The sequence below is a fragment of the Ischnura elegans genome, chromosome 2, assembly GCF_921293095.1.
Source record: "Ischnura elegans chromosome 2, ioIscEleg1.1, whole genome shotgun sequence".
NCBI lineage: Eukaryota > Metazoa > Arthropoda > Insecta > Odonata > Coenagrionidae > Ischnura > Ischnura elegans.
Genome location: NC_060247.1, coordinates 22,777,409 through 22,797,870, shown reverse-complemented (window position 1 = coordinate 22,797,870; position 20,462 = coordinate 22,777,409). Strand labels below are relative to the sequence as shown.

At 37.4% G+C, this 20,462-nt stretch overlaps 2 protein-coding genes across 2 annotated transcripts; both read left to right on the top strand.

Moving 5' to 3' along the window:
* The first annotated feature begins 7,325 nt into the window (after positions 1 to 7,325).
* Positions 7,326 to 10,280, top strand: LOC124174014. Its single transcript, XM_046553160.1, has 3 exons — positions 7,326 to 7,526; positions 8,413 to 8,833; positions 9,556 to 10,280. The coding sequence occupies exons 1-2, from the start codon at positions 7,442 to 7,444 to the stop codon at positions 8,829 to 8,831; spliced, it is 504 nt and encodes a 167-aa protein (XP_046409116.1). The 5' UTR covers positions 7,326 to 7,441; the 3' UTR covers positions 8,832 to 8,833; positions 9,556 to 10,280.
* Positions 10,281 to 17,395: 7,115 nt separating this feature from the next.
* LOC124174012 lies at positions 17,396 to 19,869 on the top strand. The gene is made up of 3 exons (XM_046553159.1): positions 17,396 to 17,610; positions 18,876 to 19,243; positions 19,596 to 19,869. The coding sequence occupies exons 1-2, from the start codon at positions 17,523 to 17,525 to the stop codon at positions 19,238 to 19,240; spliced, it is 453 nt and encodes a 150-aa protein (XP_046409115.1). The 5' UTR covers positions 17,396 to 17,522; the 3' UTR covers positions 19,241 to 19,243; positions 19,596 to 19,869.
* The last annotated feature ends 593 nt before the right edge of the window (positions 19,870 to 20,462 follow it).

Below are 20,462 nucleotides of genomic sequence, written 5' to 3'. Positions count from 1 at the left end.
CTTTTTAGGAAAGAATTTTGCAGAAAGTATCGTAGCCAAACCAAAGCCACTCTTCATTATCCCACAGCTTCGATTTCTTAACTTAAGTTAACCTCTTCGAAGTCTTAAGCTGTTAACTAAGAAACACACCATGTTGAGTTTTTCTCCAAACAAAGCATACATGTCTGAGAACGTCCACCTCGTTAAGAGTTGTAGATCGGGAGTATCCTAATGACGCACGTGATTGAATCGTTTAACTCCTTCACAGCGCTTTCTCCGGAGGCCTCCGGTACTACCAACGAAGGTCGGGCGCCAGCCGGAGGCAAGGCATGAGAATGGTGGTAATCGGGAGAACTGGAGCGGTGAGCCAAGCATAGTTGCCTGCGCCTAGTCCCAAGATCGCGCTATTACATTGATGCGCCGTTTTTTCAGCAAATTGAGTGTGAACTTAAAATCATTTTATGAGCGTATCTCCGCATGTATTAAAAAATTAAATAACTGCATATTTACATGCAGAAATATATTTAAAAAAGACATTTTCAAAATTAACCAGCTATTGATTCAAAAGTTTCAGAAAATTTCGACTCATTGTTCACTTTTTTAGATTTTCCACAAATGAAGCCATTTTTTCAATCACAATTTTTTTAGTTAATCTAAATCAACAGAGACATAGAAAAACGACCGTAACCACACTTAACAAACATAACAACCTCATGGCAACCACGACCAATATTTATGATTTAAAAAAACATTTGTCTGCATATTACTGGGTGTATAACTATATCAATTTATTATATTAATGAGTAATTCGTTATCGCATCGTGCTTGTGTCCTAGTCCAATGCGCAAGAAAGTGATGAAAGGATGCTTGACGCCACGCTGACGCTATCCAGTTGAGGACCATCGGTAAAAGTATCCAATCCACACACTGCAAATGATAGAGGGACTGGTGCAAATGTAGAAACTTGTTGGTAATGTGGAAGAATAACCTTTAGGGCTTGGGAGGTACTTTAGGATAGCGGTGACCACATCAAGTTCTTGGCCTGCGTCTTTAGTAAGCCTGCAGGAGCGGTGTCAGTCAACTCATGGTCTGTGAAATACTTGTGCCAAGTTTCTCTTCACTCGTTAAAGTTTTGAGGTAATTTTTTAAGTTTTATTTAATCACCTACTCCACCGAGCTATTTCTTTGTGCTATACAAGTTATTTTTAAGCATAAAACATGCTACAACCTGGTGTAATTAAGTACTCTACTAGCTGGAAAATGCAGCATAGCTTTAGCTTCATAGTTCAATGTGCCGATGCTGGCTATGTGGAAACACAACACTGGGGAAATGTGAAACATTTACACATTTCTGTCATCAAAATGTGTTCTGTCTACAATATCACATAAAAGAAGAACATACTTTGTGCTCCAGCTCTGAAAATGAAAACTACATTTGTCACTTTTGCTAGTGAACATTTTATTGAAATTCTTTTAAGCCTTTGCGTTGATTTTTCAATGAATAATACGCAGATGATCTGATATTTCACTTTTCTAGATTAATATAGCCAGAATACAAACGCTTCCACGTTACCAGCACATTTTGAAAATCTAATCAAAGTGTCAATTTATAATTTACTTTTATTTTTACGAAGTAAACGATAAATTTAGCATAAAACCAAAAGCAGGTATAGAAGCCCATGATGTTGTAATGGAAGTAGAAGTCCAGTACCGAAAGATCCGTTAAAAAGTCCAAGTGGTGTTACGTTTTTTAATTTTACTAATATATTTACGATTTTTATCTTACGAAGATACGTATTTGTATTTGAAATAGCAATTTTTAAATCCCAGCTAAAATAGGATATCCACTAATAAGCGTTTACCATAGTTAAAAATAACTGTGAATATTACGCATTGTTTCAAAATCGCTTTCGTATCCCTCCCCGAGAGAAAACTGATTAAAACAGAGGAAAAAAATTTATCGCTCAATAGCTGTAAAATATTTTTGCTCGAGTATAAAAATTGTGAAAACAACTGGGATTCGATACATCAAACGCGAAATGAAGAGAATCAACTTTACAAACGGTGAATTAGAAGAGATAGTGCCTTAGCATATGATGCAAAATAAAAATCTATGCACTACATCTCTTGGTGGAAATTTCACACACAGAAATAGTTTGTACCAAATAGGAAGAGTAAATAGTCCTGGGGTCGAAATTCATGCATGTCCACATATAAATTTAATTGAAATGATTTTAATCCAGGCGAAAATTTCCTACAAAATTACGCTAATTTGTTAAATAACTGCTATAATATTTATTGACAAGAGTTAGAGAGCCATTACATCTCTCAGCAACCACAACCACAGTCATCTTTAATAATTCCAAAGGTGTAAGGGTTATCTCGATATTTCCTTTTACGATAAAACCAAGTAATCAATAGTCATATCAATTAAAATCAATCCAGCCCATTTATTGATATTTTTCCTGTATTTACGAAATTCTAGTAGATCACAATAATGAAACAAAACTTTTATGGCCTCACCAAAGCGATAAAAATCGAAATAAATCTGCTTTTAAAACAAGACTAACATAGGTAACTATCAATCCGACGTATTTTCATACAGAAATTTACTAAATACAGAATAATTCGTTAGCGCGTCGTGCTTGTCCTATTCTTATGCAAGAAATTAATGAGATTCTTGTCAACCCTATGCACGGAAATTTTTATCATAAAACAATAAACTGTAAACAGAACGTCACCAGACATGATTTTTTATGTTATTATCATAAAAATATACTATCTGTGCCAAAATGAAGCGCTGGTATGTTGCATCCTAATTCACGTTTAAAGTATAATCTTCTATGAATCAGAAGATACCTATCGTGATGAGAATAAGTTATTTATTCCTCTTTTTCAAAGCATTTACCTGACCACGCAAGGTTGAAAAAATTGGCTAATAGGGGAATTGAGAGGAGAACTACTCATCCATTTTGCTATTACTTACTTACTTACTTAATAATAGTATTGATGATGGTGGTTGAGACGACGAATACTTAATTATATGGCACCAATATTTTTGATGACTAATTTGGGCGCACATAAAACCAGTTACATTTTAGATGAAGGATGGCATAAATGGGTACATAAATTCCAGAGGGAAAACTAATTAAACGACTTAACTGTCAACTCTTAATTAACGACTTAATTTTTATGAGGCAAATAGAAATTGATGAAAAATAAAGGAAAATAACCTTCCCCACCAGAATAAATACATAAATGGAAATTGCTGCCTCACCGTAGAGCGAATGTTTAACATAATAATTAGAGCAACGATTGGTAATAATATTTAACTTCCAACTAGGACTTCCAATTCAATTTGCAGCAGGCCTAATCCTTACGTTCAAGTCATAAATCCTATTCTGTTCCTTCCCCTCACTCTCTTAGCTAGCACTACTCCAATCCTCTCCTCCTCTCTAAGAACTCGCTCCATCCAAACCTTTTGTCTAATCCGTATGTCCAAGTTCTTCAAAAGAATTCAACATGAAAACTTCCTTAAAAAACTTAATTAAATAAATATCTGTTCGCTAGCAGTGCCAAATATATTCTACCCAAGCGTATATTACAAATAGAGATAAATAGCAAATTTCTTTTTCAAACATTCACGACGATGAAACAAAGATAAATATTGCTAGTTTGTCCATTCCAGAAGAATATTTGTAGTCAGAAGAGAATTGAAGTTTCATAAAATATTTTATAAGGTATATATGGACCGGCAATTTATCGAGAGCATCCACGAACACCTTTTCTCACCACTTCCCATGAAAAATCTCGCGGCGTGAATGAATATAAATTTCGTCAAATAAGATGGGGGTGGTAAACGCCTCGCATTACAAACAATGGGTGGAGTAAATAAGTTATTCGTTGACAGAAAGTGGAACCGAAACCAAAAACATCCCTTATACGTGATCTGGTTCGGCCATTCGTGGCCATGAGGCATTGCTCATCTTCTGGAAAACGGTGAATGGAGTTAGAAGGACAAGGGCCACGTGAGAACTCCGAATGCCGTAATGGCGGCTAGGTCACGTGTGGAGACCGTAGCCCACTGCGAGAGGAGCAAGGCGGAACCACACCGTCCAAAACGTAACGTCCAAGTATTCCGTAGCCTTGACAACTGATCAAAGATGACGATAAAAACGACTCCCGTCAGCATATATTTATTCCACACGCATTTACATTACATACAAGCGGCAATGTAAAAAATTAAGTATAGGTTGATGATTCAAATAAGAAACTGCGATTCTGACTGGGGAAATTGAAGGTAAAATAACTTTATCAAGCGAAAAATCAGTGGACATTTAGGGAATGTATAGTGAAATTTAAATCAAATTACGAGGGGATTACAGGGAAAATACAACGCCTTAATTCGTAGTTCAATGGTAAATGAGGATTATTGATTTATGATTGGCTCCAAGGCCGAACACCTGCGCTGAAAGTGGTCTTGAAAACACACTGGGCAAGAAATGGGATCCTCTCCGCTCAGCAATGCTACTTATAAATAATATAAGTAGTTAAAATTCATTGATTATACGTATTTAGCAAATGTATGAAAGTATGCACCAGTAGTACAGCGAAAGAAATGTATTCTTTGAGCACAAAGATCCACGAAGAACATCCGAGTCACAGATTTTCACGGACACATCCAATGAGATAAATGACGACAAGCTGATGAAATTAAAATGGATTTCGCAGGAGTTTCCCGTTTAAACTTCAACAATTGTGGAAGTACCCAACAAAATAATTTTGCCCCAAACAAATCACCCAAAATCTCACGCGAAGGAACAAACGCATTCCTTTGCTCTTAGAGAAAATAGATCAAAACGCAATTAGTAATTAACATCCTCACTTTAGACGGCGATGAAACGGTTTTTTTTGTCTTTAGTAAGATCTAATCATGCTACACGTTTCGAATTGTGGACTTATGGGACACAATGTGGACTTTGTTAATTAAAAACACATAAAAGGAGAAATAACTATGAAAATTAAAAGGATAAAAATCAGGGCCTTAGGACACCTCGAAACAAAATCCACTTCGAGCGAGATTGCTCAAGAAAAGGAACGAGGGCCTCCTAAGTTTTGAAATTTACACGCCTGTAAAACAGCCAGGGATGAGCTATACCTTCAATTACGAAATAAAACGTTAAGGTGGAAATACTGAGCGAGAAATGGCTAAAATACAATACTCTGAAAATTGGTGGCTCTGTGGGCTAACAAGAGCCTTAATATTATGCAACGAATATAAAGTCACTCATCAGAAAACTACATTTGAGAATGCAAATAAATTTTATAAATTAATGCGAACGGAATGCATAAATATATAAAGTGCAAAGAGTGCATATTTAAATATAACAGTATAAGGAATGGTTAAAACTGCAGCATTCAAACCCTCAACGCCCGCAGAGCGAGGCATATTACGGTGAATGACAAAATGCAAAGAAAAAACTAATAAAAACACTATTTACACAGCCATTTCACTGGGGAAACTAAAAATATTGATTGTGGAAGTTTGCAAAGAATATAGGTTATTCATTTCGCTGTATTCGACGACCAAACTGAAGGGAACGAAGAATATCCGCCACACTGCATAAGATAAGGCACGCCACTGATTTTTTTTCACGTTCAAACAATGTTCGTAAACGGGATTCAAAATAGGTGTCTCGGGTAGATTCTAGATCCAATCGCAAAATGAATATTAATTGCCTTACTTTTATCGTACCATTTTCTACCGTTTTTCAAATCTGAAACAATCTAATGAGCACATAAATCATTAAAAGCCGAAAACATAATGCAACATTCCTAAGATATAGGATACATGGTAAACAAATAATTTCCGCAAATTTTAGCAGAGGACCTAAGCATCTTTTCCATCAAACAATAACTTAAATATATTTTGCGTATTCAAGCATTACCTGAGCTAATTTGTAAACAAGTTAAGTAGGAATCGACAAAGAAGATGGACTGCAAAGGAGGGTGTCGACCTCGCAATCAGAAAGATAACAGCGAAAAAAAGAATGCATCTTGCGCCCACGCGTTCTTTTCGGTATTTGCGTTTCGTGATCAGCTTTCTAATTTATATTTTACTGGTAAAATGTCGCGTAAATCTTTTGACACTCCGACTCAAGAATCATTTAGGATATTAGCCAACATCCTGGAGAGAGGTTTGCCAGCAGAGGAGATTAAAATAACGCATCCGCCTCCTATACATAAAGATCAATGACCGCAAATATATTATGCGCATTAAACATGCATTCCCTTCACCTTAAAGTCTCAATCGTTCAAAAAATCTTCGTTTTCCTTACGAATTCTAGCCCTTTCAATTGAATGTTGACTACAACAATTCCATTCCAATATTATTGGTTATATTACCGAGATATCGAGACAGTTTTCTTAACGTCCATTGCCACAAGTAAAAAATAACATAATTCCATTTCCTATTTAAAAAGGTGGCTGAATATTATCCACTGAATCAAACCATAATTGGTGCCATTAAGGAATTATTTCATGTTGAACAATTGAACAAGCAAAACACTACTAATCGGACACCAACTAAATATTGCTAATTAAGTATCTTTTAAAAAGTAAAAAACTAAAAATATCGATTCCACTGAAATTAACTACACTTGAAAACATTAATACAAAAGAAACAAAAACTTATAAATAGAAAATTACAATACAAGGATACAGAGCCATTTCACCAAGGAAAGACGGAATTTGACACCTGATCATCATCCGCCTGCCTAATTATTCGTGTTATTAACCCATCCAGGATTCTTTGGTTCGCCTCCCAGGGCGAAAGTGAATTTTTGCGATTTCACTGTGGTTTACAGTTTTAAAAGTAAGTGGATTAAAAGGTAATGTCTAAATACCTTACAAAACAGCAAAACAATGAAAAATTACCACTCCCATGCTATAAATAACCGTAAAGAATCCGATTTCATAAAAAACAGCATTCGCGAAAATTCAAGGAGCCCAACTCATTAGCAATGCCCGAGTATTATCCACAGCGGGTATTTAGAGACGGCACCAGTTTGGCGTCGCGTCAAATGGACACCAGCCTTATCGCCGGAACAAAATCCGAGTTTTTTCCCAATCCTCCCCCTCTTCCACCCACCACGCCCCTGAGATCTCACTTTGCAGTCTCCGAGCGAATCGAACGTGCGCCAACAACATCTCGGCGAAGGCGAACGAGGAGTAGAACTCATTGAGGGAGTGATGGGTACATGCATGGGGATGCAAAGGGATGGGATGGCGACGGGGGAGTATAAGATGGGCATCACCCCCGGACCAAGGCACAGAGCAATCGAGCAAGTGCACCAGTGTACGCTTCGCAAGTAAAAACGGTTCAAACAAAACAGCATCGCTCCGTCGCATCGCAAACGAAGCATACATTTTCGTTTCGAGTCCGGAGAGCAACAGGACCACGATGAAGACTTTTGCCATTCTTTTCGCTGTTGTCGCAGCTGCATCCGCCGCCACCCTAATGAACATGAACGACAAAGAGTTCGAAGGTAAGCTTTAAATGCGCTATCTACTTCACGTGGCCACGAGCTAATGTATAATAGTATGGTACTATGATATCCAGCATAAAAAAACTTTGGCAACACCATTATAGCTGTAATTTTTAAAACAGTTTTAGTCCAATCAGCTAAGAGTTGAGATCAAAAAAATTTTCTGTACACATTTCAAGTTACTAAAGTCATGACCTCAATTTTTCCCCATCAATCGATATTTTATAATGAGTAATATCCACTGATACAAAATATCGAAATTGTGTCTCTAGCGATTCCAAAGATACCCAAAATAGCGGATCATACCAAAACTGCTAAAGGACTAGTGACCTCTGGAATTTACGGTTTAAAAATATTTCTTCGCAGATCCCTAACGTAAAGCGGTGTAACTGTGTTAAAATAACACGACAAAATTTTCATTCATTTTCCGCTTTGCTGAACTCCTATGCTATTTCTAAAAAGACACAGTAATTTAACCTATTCCCTTAACATCCTTTTGGCTCTTTAGTCCCACAATATTACGCATTCCTTGAAAGTTTTGCGCTTGGGAACGTTAGAGGGATTAAAAAAAAGTATTAATAATTTTCAGATATTACTCATCCATTGAGATAAAGGTTAAATTCACCCCAAATACAGGAAAAAGGAAAAGTAGTAATAGCCTCCCAAAAAAGTTTGTTTTCAATTTTAATAAAAGTAACCGACATCAAGATATTGTTCATTTAACAAAATCACGTTTCCATCGGAGAGAATTAAATAATTCCGGCAAACTCTCAAAAAAACATCGAAGCCATCCTGAGTAATAGGGCACAGTTTGGCTGGTTACTACAGAAGGACTCTGTCAAACACTAAGTGATAACTTATGTTTTTCTCATGTGTATTTTTTCAGCCATGATGGAACGTATGGCCTCGCAAGTCAAAATGAACCCGATGATTGACATGGCCGCTCTCATGAACGCTGAACAACAACCAGAAGATGAGCCGGAAGCCGTGGAGGCCGAGGAACTGCTGGAAGATGATGAGCAAGAGGCGACCTTGGATGACGACAGCCATGAGCAGCAACCCCACCTCGACATGTTCAACAGGGGGATGACGGGCGTGATTTTCCCTGACATGATGACGGGAGCAATCCCTTACTCCGCCAGGCACCTGACCAACAAGCCGATCGCAAACAACCACGAGCTCCCCAACGGCAATGGAAAAGCGCGGGGTGGAAGCGCAGCGGTGGCTAGCGCCTCCAGCTCCAGCAGCGGGCCCAATTCTTTTTCCAGTAGCCAAGCTCAGGCTTTTAGCAGGGGCTCAAAATAAGGGTAAGATAAACAATTGCTGCTATATGGTGAAAAAAAAACTAAGACGCAGCTCTGTAATTTAATCACCTATCGCCAAATATTTTCACACCTACGAATTTCCTCTCATTCGTGACTTTAACGATTATTATTTCTGAGGTCTTCCTATATCGTGCTCGCCATCCACTTATCCCTCGACGTTTCTCTTCATCAGGCATCGTGGATCAAGATTTGGCCTATTAAGTTGTTTTGCCGTCTTCTTAAGGCTTTCATATGTCTCTCATCTATAATTCTTGGATTTTCCCATTCCTCACGCGGTGGAGTTGGTTGGCATTCATCACTTCCTTCCACGACTTACGTCATTGACATAGGGGTGGAATTAAACTCAATGACTCAATACGGAAGTAGATACCGAAGTTTTCACATTTGAACGAAAAATCATAAAAGGAATTCACTTTAAGGCTACGCAATTTTCATGATGAGAAGACACACACAAAAATTAACTGATGTAATAATTTAAGTACTAGATCAGCAAATTGTCTGTGCATTTAACTAATATCATTTAACTATGCTTGTCATATTTGAGTTTTGAAGGCATATAAGAATTGGAGCCAACATAATAATGCAGAAAAATTACCGATCCAGCAAATCAATCGATACTACCTTTAAACCTTTTAAGTGTAATTATTAAGATAATTTTGAGTTAACGAGGGTATAATAATTTTAATCCACTTCTCTTTTTTCAGTTACGGCAGCAAACATCACAATATTTATCCTCATCGACCGACACGCAAAATCTTACCTGAATGATAAACGTGGACATCTCTAGAGAAGAGCGGGTCCTAAGGGTGTTTAAGCCATTTCTTCCGAGATCTATCCTCGTCTAGGGAATAGTTTTACTGCACCTGAAAGCAAAAGGAGCGTTTAATTATTATTATTCACACACCAAACATTTTTACAGGACTTTTGGAAACTCTACGGTCAAAGCAAATCAAAATCGTAGAAATTCTTACCAAAAATTCAAATATCATTCAGGCACAAATTTTGGGGGCGAGGAAAGTAGAAAACCATTAATGTAATATTTTCAATAAATTAAAAGAAGAAAACTAATGGTGAGACATTGAAAATATCATGAAAATATTTTATACAATTTATACAACAATTTATTTCGGCCTTAACTTTTGAGAAGAATAGAAGCACCTCCATTGCAAATAAAAAAATCAGTTAAAGATTCCCCTGATTGAGTATTTGATAAGTCACCAGGTGATGAAACTCTGGTCGTAAAATAAATCACTTAAATATTAAATCATCATAGATTTAGATTCAATGAGGTTACGGGATACAGGAAATGGCTCAAATTGTTACCACTGCCAGCATCAAATAATACCAGCATTTAATAACTCAAATAGCTGAGTTATATGTCAATGTATTTCCAATTGCACAATAAAACATGTATTTATTTGTATCAATTATTATTCTTTTAAGTTGTCGCAGATGGGCTGAGAGCGAACCACTTTCAGCACAACTTATCCGCGTTAACAAGCCCTAATTTTTACCAAATGTATGATTCTGGCACACACTAAAATGCACCTATTTTTTTACCGATTCATTTCATTCCCAAAACCTGCTAAAAAGTGGTTAGAAAGAAATCATTAGGAAATGGTACATATTTCTGTGGTTATCACTCTCACCAAGATGAACGAGCAATACATAACTTAAACTTCTAATAGGTGTGGTGAATTTAAAAGAAAATTTTGAAATTTTTATTTATCCCTATCAAAAACTGCTTTCCTCTTTACAATCCCTATTTTTCGGTTGACGCCGTAATGCTATGAATTTGCATAACTTCAAGGATAATATTTCTGGAATTCTGAAAATATCGTACGTCATTCCCAATTAGCAAAAATGTTGGCCATAAAATTTTCGGCAACAGGATTATATCAGATAGCAAGTCCAGCACACACGAAGAGTATGGAGTAAAACATGATTAAATTACTTTTCATTTCATTAACCTGCCTTCGGGCGCAATGGATCTGATAGACTCAGTAAGAGTGTTTTTTCATTTCCCCGCGCCACTAGGCGGCATAGACCCTTGGAGCTTGTAGTAGCTAGTGGCGACTTGCCAATAAGGACTCTCGGACGCCGCCCCTCCCAAAGATTTGAAAAACGAAAAAAAATACCAATTCAATTATAATTATACATCTAATTAACCTAAGTGTTTTTTCAATCGCATGCATCGAATATGTAGGAAAAACACGCAAAAAATAGCGCGAGATGTTCGCATTTGTAGCCGCGGGGCGCTGGCCAGAACGTCCCAATCCATCGCCATGCAGTTATATGAAGAGTGGTAGTGGTGGGGGCTGCTGGTGCTATGACGCGTCTAAGCTTGTGCCTTATGGAAGTCTTGGGACGCTGCCCGAGCATATGCAGAGTGATGTATATAGTGAGATGACATCGCCGCTACAGCTGGCGGCATTATAATCTGGCGTCTACTTGGTGCTGCCGTGTCGCAGAATACCTTGTTTTGATTGAAATTTTATTATTATAAATATTTAAATTATATTATTTTAATTTACACAAATTTAAGACCTAGATAGCCTTAAAAACTCACAAAAATATACAAAATATTCAAAAATTTTGACCTCCCCGGTGAAGTGTGCCCCCCCGAGCATTTGACTCACGAACCGCCACTGATAGTAGCCGTTTGTTTTGAAGTGCTCTATGCAACCTATTGGTTCACACATTTATGCCGACAGATCAGTGGCGGATTATTCAGCATAATGAAACAAAATAGCGGCAAAATAAAGCAAACTGAAGCATTATTAGCCGAATAAGTTAGCATAATAAAAAACACTGATCATATAGAATTCACATGCTAAAATACCTAACGCATATTTAAACTTTACATCCTAAAGAGGAATCCTAAGTCCTAACTTAGAATCCTTAACGTTAAATCGCACCCTGCTGGATCGGTCCGGGGCAGGATGACGGCGTTTAAAGGGATCTATGGATAACATGAAAGACATCATTCATATGTTACACTACACGTATAATGGTGATTTAAAGTTTAAAGGTGTACCACTGAGCCTTGCTAGGAGTTAATGCATTTTTTCACCCCTATGCCTACTAGGATCATTGCGCCCGAAATCAGCAATTCCAATATTGTTTAATATATACCCTTAAATAAACTAAATAATAGTATACCTTGATGTCATTCAAAAAAGGCATAATGCATGGGAATAAAAGATCTTTTGGTTTCAGAGGCATAAGTCTCTCGTTCTGATAAATTCTGTTTAAAAAACGAGGAGTTGAAACTGCTTGGCTGCTGTGAAGTTGAAGCTGATTGGATTAATTTCTATACGACGCTGTACTTCTAGGACATAATCAGAGTGTACATTGTACATCGCATTTGGCATATGGCATTATGTATACCACATTTGGTCTTAATGGCTCGAGTTGCCCACCATGTCAAGGTCAAAATTTAAATCATCTGCCGATAGGAAAACTGCTTTCTAATAACAATAACAATAATAAGCCTTTGCCTAAGGTTGAGACTAAATTTCACCTTACCCCTCGATAGCGTCAATGCAAACATATTAAAAATAGGTAGCACTAAAATAGATTATTAATAAAACCTTGAGAATACAAAAGATATACTATATACACTATTTATGAAATGTCAAAAAAGATAATTATGTGTGAAATTTTTGTGTAAAAAGGATTTCTGTCTGTGGGAAAAAAACATGAGAATAAGGGTGTAATATCCTTCAGCGAAAAAACCCACAGCAGGAAAACGCCCACACAAGAAAAACCTGCGAAATCCTACTGAGTGAAAGCTAATGTCATGTTACATGTAAAATACAATAGTGATTTTCTTTCTCAGCGTAATTAAGTTTTCATAAGATTAAAAATGAGTGTAACCATAAAAATTTCGTTCATTTTTCGTGCTACCACAGATTTAAAAAATTATCTTCTTAAAAAACTTTCAGTCAAGGTATTCAGTCAATCAAAAAACTTAGTATTTCACTTCATTTTAATATGTTGTAACAATACAGAAAATAAAAGAGCCTTCATGATTTAGCGGTGGTTGAGATGAGAATGGAACGGGATAAAGTGAGGTAATGACAACAACATTACTTTACTTCAAAGATTATTAAAACCCTGCATGAGAACTGATGGAATGACTTCTTTATTTTATAAATACAGTACTACATACCTACATTAATACATCTTTCAACGCTCATTTAGAACTGTATCTCACAGAAGTATATCCAAAAGGTTACGTCTCCAGCTAATATCGTAAGGTATTTTCGAAAATAATTCTTAGGATGATAATGTATTCCATGCAATGGTAAATTTTTAACCCTCCGTCAGGCGCAATGGATCTGACAGTCACAGCGCGAGTGCTTTTTCATTTCTTCGCTCTATGAAGCGGCATAGTAGCTGTTTGTTTTGAAACGTTCTATGCAGTCTTCTCGCTTAGTTTGAATTCGGCCGTCCCCACGGGAAGTTGTTTAGGTTTGGATCAGAGAAGCTCATTGCGCCCGAACTCGTCACAATTTTAAAGGTATGTATTTCTGATTGGCAGAATATTTTTTTATCACTCGATGCTTCTACGATGTTTACCACTCGATGCTTGAATACATTTAGTGAAACATAATTACCTAAAGAGTACGTTAAATCACACCTAGCTGGATCGATTTGGAGCCGTGTGAAGGGGTGAAAAGGGGTGTATATACTACACGTAAGACATCGTTTGAGTGTTAAACTACACTGATAATAGTGCATTAACGCTTCAAGTTGCAGCTCTGAGCCATGCTTTGACTTAATGTCTTTTCGTGTATGTGCCTATTAGACACATTGTTCCTTAACTCGGGAGTTCAAATATTGCGCCTGACGGAAGGTTTAACATTTAGAGAACGAAGACCCATTTTTTCAGAACATTAAACAGGCGTCTTTTAGGCATCACAAAAGGATACTTTAGTCATCTTAGCCTAAGTAGTCGTAGCTCTTGCTCCAATATTAACTATTTATCGTTTAAAAATCGAGGAATCAAGCGAGATGGAGTGGAATTGATTCATAATGAAACGATGACTTGCAATTTTTGTGGATAATTGCAAGCCATTGTTATATTATTTATCGTTTGCTTGGTCATGTTTTCTATTTTACAGCGATTATGTTTATGTTATTGATTTTTGGAATTTAACATATAATTATTAATTTTGAAAGAATTAACCTAGGATATTACTGAGAACGATTATCAGCTTTGAATTAATAGTAGTGTTTTACATAACTTACGTTTCTAGGCGTGATGCAGTGAAAATCCAAATCATGAAATGATAATATTAAATAATAATTTAATTATCTCTCTGCCAATTTTCCCGAATTTATTTAAAACCATAACTCGCGTCCAAATTTACGTGTAATCAATAGATGGAAATTATTTTCCTTTGAAATTTACAGATAGCATATGTAAATATTAAGAGAAGAGCCAGTAACATGGAGGGAAATTCAATTTCACTATCTGAGGAGGGTATAAAACTGTTTTCAGAATCATTACATTTTAAACCATAATCAAAAATATAATATTCGGAAAGGGGATGTGTGAGTTGGGGATAAAAGAAAAAAGACTACTGTAGCAATGTAAGAGACAGACTAAGGGGACACTACATCGAGGAAAGCGTATAAATAAGTATTATCAGCTTTGTATCTTCTTATTTTAGCTTGAAAACTCTGTTAAACCCAAAACTCATGAGTGCAAAATGCAGAATAGAATATCGCGCATGTTGAATTTTCCTCATAACGCCGTTCAGTCATCAAGTGAAAAATCTCGCAATATCGGTATGCATTTTAAAAAAAGTTGCATTTCTGCTAAATGAAGTAATGTATACTGTTTATATTCGAATATTATGACCGAAATTTGCAGCTATAACAGGATTTTATTTGTATGGATCGAAGCATCATGAATACATGTAAAACTGACAAAAAACGTTTGTTTAATGCCTATTTTTCCCCAAAACTCTACGCCGCAAGGTCTCGTAATGACTGCACGAATTACTCCTTACCTCAGCTAATGCTGAAGAATTGAAGTGCGCCATATCCAAGATTTAGCAACGAAATGGGATATCGTGATGGCCAGCAGCAACGATTTATGCCGACGTAGTAAGATATTTGAAGAACTCGGACTATGAGCAGTAGTGTCGTCGCCAAAAGACAAAATTTAATGAGGTAGTCGAGGATTAGGGTTGGAGACGGCAATGACGAGAGGTGTTATTATTTCGAATAGCCGAGGTGAGGAGAGGTGAAGAGTAAAATAGTCGTGAACATATAATTAAACATCGTCATTAGATGTGAAGGTATTCAACAGAGGAAAAATCATTTGCCTCGGCCGGGTTCGAATCCCTATGTTCACTTGCGGGTGACTCCGTAAAGGTACGACGTTGGATTTGTGCGGATATATCTTACACAGGGCATTAGATTTCCTGCATTGAACAACCTCAAGTTCTTCCAGCCTCAATGCTCTTCTCCTTCATTATAAATATTTTGCAACTTATAAGATAAATTCCACCTGATGATGGTGTGAAAACGCTGGTACGTGTGCTAGTTGCAAATGAAACTGCGGAAATTTATCGCTGGAATCTTATGTCGCTCATATTAAGGATACAATTACGGAATTCACGCTTAATTAGAAGAAACTATCAACAGAGAAATGTTAATTCTCAATAATACTCAACCCTATTCTTCCAAGAAATATAGGTATGCATCAGAGGAATTAACTGAGAATCTATCAAAGTGCTTCTTATAAGTAACTTTAATGTAAGTACCTTATGAATCAAATCAATCAATGCAACCGGTAAAACTTGATCATGAAAAACGTCGATTAATTAAATGATATATCTTGAGAAAAGAAACATAGGCATTTTTGAAGATTTAATATTCTCTTGATTTTTATCATCTGCTAAAGAATACACAGAAGAAAATTTTCCGTGTGGGCACATGTACCGTGATTGGAGCCAAGGCTTTCGAGGCACATGTGTGAACAACTCCAAAATTTCCATAAAATACGCTTTTGGAGTAAAAAAAGTGCTATTGAGCAACTACAGTCCAACCAAGGATGGCAGATGTGCGTGTGACATGCGAGTTACTCGGGCGTGGCAGAGGCCACCCTCTGGGAGATGGGGGAGTTCTGATAACCCCCATTGCCCCTCCCCATCAACGCATTCCGAGGAATCAGAAACCATGAATATTTTCGTAGCAACAACCAAATCCATGGCTCAACATAGTACTGATTATCTTTCGCCGCAGAATTTCCTTTTTATAGAATGGCTGCCATTTTTACCACTTACAATTAGTAGCATCATCGACAGCAAATCAGAAACATTAGCTCATCGTGATGATTGATATTAATACATAAAATAATACCAGTGAACGGTACTGGTGGTCCGGTGAATAGCCCAACTTAAGTTGACGAGAGATAAGGAACACACAACGAATGAAATTCAATAATCTTCCAATAGTCTTGTGATACAATTAACAATCTTCTCATCGAGGCTTGCTCCACACTTTTCTTGCAAGACACCTTACTTGATTAATTATTAATGCACTCCTAGACCTCTATGATAATCTCACCTACACTATGAATTCACAAAGTCGTCCCATATATTTTCAATTGCTTTCACTCTAAGCCATTGATTTTCCAACGCTTAAATTTTACTAACCAATCAAAATCCTATGAATTAACATAAAATTAGCATTCTAATAATGATATAGATTTATTTATAACTTTTTTCAAAGCATAATGCAAAGAGTTGTACACACTTCATATTGCTGGTCCGCCAATCAAATGGAACCCATGTGATGCTAATCAAGGCATCTTAACATTTTTGATCAAATAAATACGTCACCATAATTGATGATTCAGCTAAATTTAAAGAGTAAAAAAAGACAAAATCGATCTCCATCGTGCAAAAACAGATCCTCATACCACAACGACCTACATCCATGAAAAGAATAGATTGTTTTCAACCTCTTCTCTACGTAACAAAAAACACTCTCATATGCTAAACCTCCATCATAGAGGCTCATCGTAAGCACTGATTTTCACTCCAATAAATAAAAACAAAAAGCTGGTAAAAATTATGGGAGAATTACACACGCACATTGTTTCCTCAATCACAAAATAACAAATTCCACACCCCGATTCCTCAGAATTCGGAGACGCGTTCTCAGAATCGAGAGATGGGGCATGGCCATGGAATCACGTACGGCAGGCATTTAGGACCGACACCACCTTGGCTGCGTATCAAGCGTACATCGACGGCCACGCACCGGAACCAAATCCCGAGATTTCCCCGAGACTTCTCGCCTCCCACCCCAAACCACCACCCCCACACAAGTCACAAAAAAAACCGAGCCTTGCAATTGACAGTCTTAAAACGATCCGATTTTAGTGCGTACGTGCGGAAAACACCATGCGATGAAGGAGCACATGCGAGGGTAATTCGTCGGGGCTGGGAAAGGGTAAGGGGGGAAGGGGTACAGCGAATGGGTATAAGAAGGGCAGCTCGCCGGGACATCATCACAGAACAATTGAGTGAGTCCAATCACCACCACAAGTGCGACAAGAGGTGAACCGTAAGCGAACTATCACCAGGATCATCACAAAGGAATCTCCAGTTTACACGAAGAAGAACCCATCTCTTGAGTGATCGACATGAAGACCTTCGCAGTTCTACTCGCCATCGTCGCCGTGGCTTCCGCCGCCTCCATCATGACAATGGACGACCGGGAATTCGAAAAGAGTAAGAGCTTCACATTTAATCGTGATCAAGGGATCGGGTTGACATGGTGGTGCTGACCTTCCACCAATAAGACCTGGGTTCAATTCCCGACGGTGTCCAGCATTTAAGGGAAATGCCTACCTCTCCTAGTGGATGAGTACATGAACCTATGGTTTCATTCTGCGAATAGGGTGGGCGAACAACTCGAACAGAATGATAAAATCGGTTTTTCTATATCGGTCGCGCTGCTTACTCATAAAGAAGCGGGTCTCCTTCCCTTCGGTCTTCTTCCCCTCCTCCCTTCAGCTTCCATCCTAGTGCCCGTCCGACCCTTTCCGATGAGAATCAAGCTAGCTAATTAGACCGCAAGTCTTGGGGGAGACCTTCGTGGGGTTAGGTAGATGTCTGTTATCCCTACTAGTGCTGTCTTCTCATGGGACGTTACGCTAAACGACGGTTATTAAATCGGTGCACAGTGGAATGTTGATCACGACAGCAGGTGTTCCTATCTGGGCGAACTCTAGAGACACCGCTGCTTCCAGGAGACAGTAATAAACATTACTACTAAAGAAGGGAGAGAAAAAAAGGAGAAAAAGCAGTATAGATTGACGAGTGGTTAAGAGCGAATAGTGAAGTGCTAACGAGAAGTCAACGGCAACAACGCCTTGTATTTGGAGCACCAATTATAGGGTATTACGGCATGCAAAGATGAAGCATTCTGTCGATCACGTGGGACGATCACTCGCGGACAACACGCTCGCTTTTAAACACCCAACATAGACTGGATTTTTAGCACTTATTTCGCACTACTATATAGGTATTTCCTTGCTAACCAATTCACAATCAATAGATAAAGCAAATTACCTTAACCATATGACCTCGACATGCTAGACCAACAAACTAGGTTTCCGAAACAAAACAAGGGTGATTAAACTTAAATTTCTAGTAAAGGGCTCAATCAATGCATTCAAAAAAATAATGTGTAACGAGAAACGAATATTTTGAGTATTATAACATTGTATAACGCGAGATGTATATCAAGTATTCATAGTACCTTAAACACGATTATGACAAACAAAGCTGATCTGTCCCTTTAATCCTAAGTTGCGTTCAACACAACTATTCAACACAAAAATAAAATCTTGCTTGAATAATTTTAATATTGTGCATTTTATTAACCAAAAATTAATTGAACCTTCTTGAAGTTATAAGATTAGCGTCAGAAACATGCATTGAATCGCATGGAGATACCTCAAAGTTTTCCCTGTTTTATTTCCCTCGTATAGTGATGGAAAATCTGGCTTTTCGAGGCAAAATGGCGCCACTTATGGACATCCACGCCTTTATGAACGAGCAAGACGAAGAGCCACAAGCTGTGGAAGTGGACGGCGAGTTGAGTGATGCCGAGGAGCCCGCAAATGATGAAAACGATGATGACCACCGACCCATTATCACGGACGCAGCCCCTTACACCGCCAAGCAACCAAGTAATGGCAACAACAACAACAACGGCAACCGTAAACCCGCAGCCAATGGCAACGGCAAGAGGGGCGGTGGGAGTGCTGCAGCGGCCAGTGCCACCAGCTTCAGCAAGGGAGCAAACTCATTCGCGAGCAGCCAAGCGCAGGCCTTCAGCAGAGGCTCTAAATAATGGGTGAGCATAAAAGGAGGATGTGTTGCTGTTTTAGTGCCCTCAATGGCAGGGTATTGGCCAGTTTAAATCGATTTAACGAACGATAAGAATTAGGAATTTTGAAGCACTTGCTGTGTCAAACCAATATTTAAACGGAATTATTAAGTTTGTATAATGTAGCAGTTCAATACAAGTTGTATGTATATAAATTATAATTCTTGCTCAAAAATTTTTAGCAATTAAATGACAAAAAATACAGCCTAATGCATGATAACAAATTTTAAAAAAAATTGGAATAGATAAATCAGAATAGCAAATTAACCAAGAAAATACTATTGACTGATAATTTCACTTTTTAATTCTCTTCTCACAGGTGATACTTGAAATAAAATGACGGCCCAACCGCAATCTCTACACTGGACAATACTCAAGGATGAAGTAAAACCCGAAGATTGAGGATAACAAAATTCAATGGCGAATGGCAGGGGATGAAAATACGTCACCGATAAAGCAGCGAGAGTCTTTTCCTATACCCAAATGTCTTTTACTTCCCGCTGTATTCAGAGAGAGGAAGTAAACACACCCAATGATTCCTCTCACTAAAAATGTAGTGATCTTAGTCAATAAAAGTATATTTTTTTATTTAATATCACCTTTTCTCATTGATTCCAGAAAAAAATGAGTAGCGTAAGAAAATCCTTCAATCCACTTGTGCCACAACACTACTAAAATTCGCAACTGATGTATAAAGTTCCTGAAAAAAACTACAAATGCCTCCAAAAAAACTTAATTGAAAGTAAGCAACTGTGCTACGATATTATTGGTGAAAAATTAACGAAAACCAATTATTTACCTAAAATTTCTAAAAATAATTTACAAAAACGAGATTTTAAGATACAATTCAATTCGAAGGAACATGACATGCATTGAAGTGAGCCACATTAAGAATTACTAAAAAGCAACCATTTGTAAGCAATAAAATTTGTCTTCAGAACCAAATACCTATTACGTTTAATCGCCAAAAAGAACTGCACAATCCTAACTGTAAGAAATATAAGTTTTTACTTGTTGCAGTCAGGAAGTGAGTTTTATGGTCAAATTCACATTATTAATACATAGATATTTACTTTACTACACCTTTAATCATCGTACCATATTAAACTTGGGACACGATCTTACATAATATTCAAATTGCCAGCTATACCAAAGAGAGAGAGCAAATATTTTAAAAACTGAAGGC

Excerpts from the sequence above, each read along its gene's own strand:
- LOC124174012 (XM_046553159.1), top strand. The coding sequence starts at position 17,523 with ATGAAGACCTTCGCAGTTCTACTCGCCATCGTCGCCGTGGCTTCCGCC. Across the intron at positions 17,611-18,875 it reads CGACCGGGAATTCGAAAAGA|TGATGGAAAATCTGGCTTTT; the intron begins GTAAGAGCTTCA and ends TCCCTCGTATAG.
- LOC124174014 (XM_046553160.1), top strand. The coding sequence starts at position 7,442 with ATGAAGACTTTTGCCATTCTTTTCGCTGTTGTCGCAGCTGCATCCGCC. Across the intron at positions 7,527-8,412 it reads GAACGACAAAGAGTTCGAAG|CCATGATGGAACGTATGGCC; the intron begins GTAAGCTTTAAA and ends GTATTTTTTCAG.